This window comes from Microtus oregoni, unplaced genomic scaffold, assembly GCF_018167655.1.
Source record: "Microtus oregoni isolate MIOR12 unplaced genomic scaffold, Mior012 000088F_ref0000325, whole genome shotgun sequence".
Taxonomy (NCBI): Eukaryota; Metazoa; Chordata; class Mammalia; order Rodentia; family Cricetidae; genus Microtus; species Microtus oregoni.
The window spans coordinates 1,731,796-1,740,058 of NW_024544555.1; the positions used below are offsets into that span (position 1 = coordinate 1,731,796).

At 40.9% G+C, this 8,263-nt stretch overlaps 1 protein-coding gene across 1 annotated transcript; it reads right to left on the bottom strand.

Annotated features, from left to right (window-relative positions):
- Nucleotides 1–7,060: 7,060 nt before the first annotated feature.
- Nucleotides 7,061–7,994, bottom strand: LOC121442252 (60S ribosomal protein L6-like). Its single transcript, XM_041643727.1, has one exon. It carries the CDS (start codon nucleotides 7,975–7,977, stop codon nucleotides 7,096–7,098), a length of 882 nt encoding a protein of 293 aa, XP_041499661.1. The 5' UTR covers nucleotides 7,978–7,994; the 3' UTR covers nucleotides 7,061–7,095.
- Nucleotides 7,995–8,263: the final 269 nt, after the last annotated feature.

Genomic DNA, 8,263 nt, shown 5'->3' on the forward strand with positions numbered 1-8,263 from the left:
ACCTTTCCAGTATAAGTTGTCATCAGTGTTTTGGATCTTGGCCATTCTTACAGGTGTAAGATGGAATCTCAGAGTTGTTTTGATTTGCATTTCTTTGATGACTAAGGTTGCTGAACATTTCCTTAAATTGTCTTTTACCCAGTTTAGATTCCTCTGTTTAGAGTTCTCTGTTTTGGTTTGTACTCTATTATTTTCATTGGATAATGTGTTATTTTGGTGATCAATTTCTTGAGTTCTTTGTATATTTTGGAGATCAGACCTCTGTCTGATGTGAGGTTAGTGAAGATCTTTTCCCATTCTGTAAGCTGTTGTTTTGTCTTGTTGACTGTGTCCTTTGCTTTACAGAAACTTTTCAGTTTCAGGAGGTCCCATTTATTAATTATTTCTCTCAGTGTTTGTGCTGTTGGGGTTATAATTTGGGTATATATCCAAAGAATTCTCAATCATGCCACAAGGATATGTGCTCAACTATGTTCATAGCAGCTTTTTTTTTTTGTCACAGCCAGAACCTGGAAACAAGCTAAATGCCCTTCGACCAAAGAATGGATAAGAAAAATGTGGTACATTTACACAATGGAGCACTACACAGCAGAAAAAAAGAAAGACATCTTGAATTTTGCAGGAAAATGGAAAATGGATGGAGCTAGAAAACATTATTTTGAGAGAGGTAACCCAGACACAGGAAGACAATTATCACATGTACTCACTTATAGATGGTTTTTAAACATAAAGCAAGAAAAACCAGCCTACAAATCACAATCCCAGAGAACTTACACAACAATAAGTACACTAAAAGAGACTTACATAGATCTAATCTACATGGGAAGTAGAAAAATACAAGTAAATTGGGAGCATGGGGACCTTGGGGGAGGGTTGAAGGGGGCAGAGAAGAGGCAGGGTGGGGGAGCAGAGAAAAATGTAGAGCTCAATAAAAATCAATTAAAAAATAAACTTTATAAATAAAAAAGTTTTCCTTTGCATATGTGAGGCCCAGAGCTTCTCTAAGCCTTTCCCTCACATCCTCATTTTACATTGTTGGGCCTTCTCACAATAAGCTGAGTTCTTCTTTGACCCAGTGAGAGTTACAGTACAGCTTTACCCTGACCCCTCTCCCCAGAATCTATCCCTGGACTAGCAAAATTACAGGCATTTAAAGTGCTTGCCCTGGAAACTTTCTTAATCCATTTCCTGCCATTCTGTTACATTCTACAATAATTCAGGTTAAATCATCTAGTTTCAAATTGGAGCCATTGGGGGCTCCACAGACATTCTCTAGAATTAGTCCATCTAGAGTTTGAACAAGAACAAAAAATATACAATTAGTTATGAACATTTAGAAACCAGGATGTTTTTATCCTAAGATTTCTATTTCTGACTTCTCTTTAGGGATCTGGGAATCTGATGACTTAGATCCTCTACCCTCCTCCTGAAATTCTTACTCAGCATTTTGGGAGCTTGGTGGCAGCTTTGACTTTGTTCAGACATTGCCTTTAACCCCCATAACCCTAAATTCCAGTCTGTATTGATTTGTTTCCTTTTTGGTTCAAACCCCACATGAATTTGGCCAGTGGTTGTCTGAATTACAGACAATTAGAATATTTTCACAGAGGTCAGTCACAATTAAACATAGTGTTCACTGTTTCTGGTAAAACAGAATGTACTCATGGTAAAAGTCTTTGGGAATCTGCCAAACTCAGGTGCTGATCTCACAAGCCTCCTTCTCTAAGCATCCCATCCTCATTACATCCTCCTCATCCCAACCCAGAAACATTTCAAATCCATAGCTTTCTGCTGCCTCCGCTTTCCTGTTTGCGTTTTCTGTCCCTATCAAAATGACCACTTCGCTTGTCATCCTTACTTCAGCCTGCTCCTGAGAATCATCCTTCACAGTCCATGAAATACCATGCTTCTCCGTCTGGCATTGTTTGGTTTAAAAATCCCCAAATCTCTCCATTGCCAGCTAACTCAAGCCTGAATTCATAATCACTACCTTTGGTGCCCAGTTTACTCTGATGATGGGAGCAGCATCTATGTCTTCAGATACACTTCTATCTACGCACACTAGACTCTGGTCTTCAAAGTGACCTTGTACTAGCCCACCTAGAGTCTAAGCCAGAAAGTATACCAGTCCTTCTGTGATAATCCAGATAATGATCTTCCTCCCCACATGAAAATGCTATTATAAAAATACATGGATTAAAGAACATAGACATTACTTTCTGTCATGGTGGACTTGTAGTTGCGGTGACTAAGGATGGAAAAGCCACTTCTCTGGGTATCAGAGCCTTCCCCCTACCCTAGGAATCACCCCAAGCAGGTACCTGAGCAGAATCAGCAATTTATGAACACAAGTATGATTAATTTTGCTGATTTGGAGTTCCCTTGAGACTCAGTTTAAAGATATCCACTAGGAGAGGAAAATTATAGGTTTGTTTTCTTACTTCAAAAAATAAGAACATTTTAGAGAGTGAACTAGTTAGATACTGATGTAGTTGGTTTTGAACAAGGCTTGGGTGTCAGGGACCAAACTGTTAAGGGTAGAGAAGTTCTTATGGCCAGCCGAGGAAAATGTTATTTCAGGCCTCCCTTCTTCCCTAGCTCAGCTTTCTCTTTCTGATAATGGACTTAAATCTAATTAGAGTAAATTAATTCCTTCAAATAATAACAATTGCCAGGGAGTCACATACTAACACTTTATTCTTGGAGACAAGAGCTTCCTGGGGGTTGGGAAGCAATTACAGCTTCTTAATGATGTACAGAAAGAAAGAAGGTGGATCTGTATCAATTATGTTTTATTTATTTGTTTCAGAAACTTTTAATGAATTTAAGGGGAAACTTGTGCATCTCGATAAAAAGTGATTACCCTTTCTGAACTGTTCTCCTCCAGGGGTCACAGGAGTTTCCAGGGGTCATTGTGATGAGCACTGCTGTCATTTATTCATGAACAATTTCCTTTCATACATATTTACCATTTGCAGAGTCCTGTGAGTCATTAGCATATGGCACCTGAAGAAATGTCTGCCTTACCGACTAGGAAAGTCAAAATTGGAGAAGGCCAAGCTATACCACCCCAATGCAGAAAACCCATCTTGAGCTTTAGCCCTAGCTGTTCCTTGACCCAGTTTAAATCCCATGCACGTGAGCTGTACTCCCTGCAGTACTCCCAGTTGGAAGAGACTCATAGCCAAAGCCAAGAACTCACAAATGGGTTGAGGTTATTGTTGCCTCACCTTCATGATTTCAATACCTCTTCTCTATATATTCCTCGGTTTTTCTCTATCTGTCTAGTGGTAAGTTGTCAAATATCACTCCTTACTACCCCATATCACTGAGCATAATTAGTTACCTATTCATCTCCATTTCCAATATCATGGCTGTGAATTGTTCCCTTAGCATTTTGAGGGAGGTCTTTGGGTGTGTCTCCTGGGATGTTGGGTACTGCTAAGTCCTAGAAACTGCCACCAATAGTATATCTCTTCGTAGAAAGAAGATGCAGGTTGGCACTTCATGATATAGTGGTATTTAGACTCCAAGATCCCTGCTCACTTTTGGATTCATAACTCTTCCTCATCTAATTATTATTTCCACACACACACACACACAATACCACCTCCCAAGTCCATTCAGTGTTGCTCATATGTACATGGGTCTAGAACTGACCATTTGGGATTGGGTACTTATCAAGTGGATGATCCCAAGAGAAATCTGATTCTCCCTTTCTTAGCAGCCACAGACTGCCTGAAGTTCTTTATCTCTCAGTGTGGCCTTGTAAAATTCTCACCACCCAAGGTGACATGCCAACTGATGTGCTTACTATACAGGTCTTATTAAGTAACACATTGTTGAGATTTCGTGGCGGCATCTTCCTGGACATATGTAGAATATACTGTTTCACATCAGGTGCCCTGGCCCTCTGGCCTTACGATCTTTCTGCTCCTCTTCTGTGACATTCCATGACATGTAGGGGGTTGTAGTATAGATGTATCAATAGGACCTATGCACTCCTAAAATCACTTATTCTCTGAATTATCGTCAGTTTTGGTTCTCTGCTCTAGTCTGTAGATGCTGAATAAAAGTTTCTTTATAAGAGGTGTTAGAGTTAGGGCTTCTGCTGCTGCAGTAAGGGCCATGACCAAAACCAACCTGCAGAGAAAGGGTTTACTTCATCTTATACTTCCGGCTAGCAGTCAATGATTGAGAAAAGTCATGGCAAGAACCACAAGGAAGAAACTGAAGCAAAAGCCGTAGAGAAATGTTGCTTACTGACTGTTCTTCATGTCTTGTTCAACCTGCTTTCTTATATATCTCAGGACCACCTGCCCAGAAATGGAGTCATCCCCAATTGACTGGGTCTCTCGGAATCAATCATTAACCCAGACAATATATTACAAACTTGCCTACAGGTAATCTGATGGAGGCATTTTCTTAGCTGAGGTTCCAATTCCCGGGTAGCTCTAGCTTGAATCAAATTGGCAAAGATTCAACCAAGACAAGAAGTGGGAGATACACTTACTTATCTGTGGATATAAGGATAAGTATTTAGAATACAGTTTGAGATTATACAGTTTTAGGAAAGTGGTAGTGGTTGATTACCCTCTAGTGTCTCCAACATCCTCAGCCTTGGATAGTTGAATAGATTTACAGAACTAAGAATGAGTTCCCTCATGTTGAGCTGACCTTAAGTTCAGATTGCTTATCCCAAAAATATAATTGTTACTATTGCACCATTAGGCTATCTTGCCAAATTGGTGATTATTGTGGTACCCAGACAATAGTTGGGTAAGACAACTGATGATCTTCCATCTTTATTTGCTATTTTCGTGTGTGTGTGTGTGTGTGCATGCATGTGTGTGTGTGTGCGTGTTCACATGCATCAGTGCATGTATAAGGGTTAGGAAACAACTCTTGGGAGTCAGTTTTACCCTTCTATCTTGTGGATGTTAAGGATCTCATTCAGATCCTCAGACTCAGAAGCAATCACCTTTACCCACTGAGCTATCGCAGGAGTTAGGTCTCTCCTTTAACTATGCAATGCTCAGGAATTGAACATAAGCCCATAGGGCTGGCAGCAACTGCTTTACCCACTGAGCAACCTCAGGGGTTAGGTCTTTCCTTCAAGTATGTGATGCTCAAGGAATTGAACATGAGCACACAGGCTTGGCAGAAAGTGTTTTACTCACTGAGCCATCTTGCTGGTCACAATCATGTGGACTTTAGAAAAGATAAACTAGGTTCTGAGAACTAAAATGGAAAACTGTCCAAAATTGATGCTTAGGATCCTTTGGCATTAATAAATTTAGCAGAAACGGCATTAGGAAGATCAAGATCAGCAAGCGCTGACTACGTAGAACATAGCTTTACATAGGCACAGCATCTCCAGGTTTGCATGGTGCTTAAACACCAACTCCCTTCTTCAAGCCCTCTGGGATGCTATCAGTGAAATGCAGCCTTCTCTTCACAGAAAAGAACACTGAAGGTGACAGAGGGTAGGTAGCTTTCCCAGGCTCACAGAGCAAGACAATGGCCGAGACAAGGCCTAAACCTGAATCTCTCTTTTTGCTCTGTTCCTTGTCTCATGGGTCCTTAAAGGCAAAGAGCATATGAGAGGGTAGCGGTGGGTGAAACATTTCTCCCAAAAGCAAGTGGCCTTTGAACTAAGAAACTTATGTTTATTATGTTCTACTATGAAGTGTTTTATTTTCCTTACAATAATATATGAAATTAATTTAGATAATCTCATTAACTCAAGCAACATTTCTCTGTCTTCGGCATTTGCTAACACTGCCCTGATTGGTGCCTTTCATATCCTATTTAGAAGAAGATGCTCTGTGTATTTCCATGCCCTCTGTGTAATAAATTTGACATTTTAGATGCCAACAAATGGCTAGAAAATTGGTCCCTTGAGACTAATAGCCCAGCAGCATTTACATGTAATTATTCTGACCAATGTTTTATTTTTGGCAGACATAAAACTTAGATTGAGTTAGAAAAAAAATACCCTAAATAGTCAGCCTTTAAATGAAAAGGTAGACGTTAACATAGATGCTGAATTTGGAAATACTTGTCCAGTTCCTGGAGAGAAATTCACATAGTTGAGTATAACTCTGCAACAAATTTAGATCTTTCATTCTGTGGGAACAAATTGCTATGTAAATGTTACAGGTAGACTCTGTTGGGCCCGCAGACTGTCATTGTTGCCATTGCTCCAACTCTCTAGTCACCTGCTTCTTGAGTCATGGATCACAAACTACTGATTTTCTCTGGATATTTACATTGCCACTGCCCTTCGCAATTGAAAGTGTAATCCCGTCAGTTGGGATGGGCAAAGTAACAATTGTCACCCTTCTCCTTTTTGACACCCTGGGAGAATAGGACTCAAAGGTGAGATGTAGCTAGACAATCTGAGAAACGGTTGTCTCTCCATCATTTTGTTGTCTAAGTGTTTGTTTGTCCACCTATTTTATATGATGGAGCAACTCTGAGGTGTCTAACATGGCTTTGGCTGTGGTACTATAAGCTTTCAGTAAAGAAGCTAGGCCAAGAAGCTTACATTGTGCTGGAGAATACAAGAAATAAGTAAGAGCATCATCAAGAAGCCCCACTTTGAGAAATGAAAGCAGATGATTGGACAGAAAGGGCCCAGTGATAGAGAATGGTGCCTGGGAGATCCAGAAAGGGATGTGGAAAGCTGATAGTGGTGCTGGTAACTCAGTTGTGAGAAGTCAGTGGCCATAGAAAGAGTCAGATAGAGGCAATAGAAACTTCAAGAGTAAATATCCTATTATAGATACTAACCTCATACATCTAAAAAACTTATGAAGTCCAATGTGGATGGTGAGTGTTTCCCAAAAAATAATTTGAATACATAGTTGGCAACTTGCTAATGAATAACAAAGAGGAAAAGAACAAGGGTTCAGTGACTTTTCATATACTGATACATTGACAAGTCAAGTACCTAATGTTCCCAGTGACTGAAATAGAGAAAACAGCAAGAGAAACAGACTGAAATGGTATTTGAAATCAGGAACCCATTTTCTTTTTTCTTTTCTTTTTTTTTTGAGACACATAAAGTTGTTTAATTAGGTTGTCAGCAATTTAGAAAACCAGTTTGTGAGGATACATCCCATTGGTCAGACAGAACTGAGAGCGCAGGTAGCCCTGCAGCTGAGGAACAGCTTTGATCTTTGGCAGAATCTGTGAGTCCACCACTTTCTGATCAGCCTTGCGCTGCTCTGTAATCTCATATTTCTCCTTCTCTGTGTCAAAGATCTCGCCCTCCTGATGCCTGGGCTTACGCAGCTGCTTTTTCTTGAAGTAAGCATCAGTCAGGTGTTTGGGGATTTTAACTGTGCTGATATCAACTTTTGTAGAGGTGGCGATGACAAACTTCTGATGTGTTCTTCTCAAAGGAACTCTGTTGAGGGCAAGAGGTCCTGTCACAAGCAGTAAACCACTGCCCAGTTGCTTCAGGAAAACCACTCTCTTGCCCCTGTGGCGCCCAGTAAGGATGATGAGGACAGTCCCAGGAGTGATGCTGGCACGCAGGCGTCTCACATGCTGACTGAAGGGCTTTTTGCCATGGCTCAGCAGCTTCCGAGGCACATCTTCAGTAGGACAATACCTGGGCATTTTTCGAAGCTTAACCACCCGGGTACCACCATTCTTGTCACCACCAACTGGCTTTGTGACAGTGGCAAGGACCTTTTCCTTTTTCTTCTTCTTTTCAACCTTGGTTTTTGCAGCTGTGTATTTCCTTTTGTACATGGCCTTTCTGGAATACATAGCAGATCGGGAGTACCTGCCAATTCCTCTAACAAGGACTGGATTTCGGCTGCAATGGGGCTTCCCCTTCTTGAGCTTTTTAGCCTTAGGGTCACCCTTTTTGGCTGCACCAGCGGCAGGGGCATCACCGCCAGCCTTCTTGGCTGCAGGTTTCTTCTCTTTTGTATCAGGTTTCTCGCCTTTTTCACTCGCCATCTTGCAAGATGGGAAAGAGCCCCATTTTCTTGACATGTAAAGTTTGTGATCCTATGAAAAGAACTAATTTAAGATGTCATAAAGGTAGCTGGCAGTATAGTATATGATGTGGAATTTCCCTCTGTATGCTGTGATTACCACTGATAAATAAAGGAACTGTCTTGGGCCTTTGCAGGGAGTAGAGGTAGGTGGGGAAAACTAAACTAAATGCTGGGAGAAAAGAGGCAGAGTCAGAGAGAAGCCATGTTGAGACACTGTAACTTTAGCCAGTAAGCCACAGCCATGT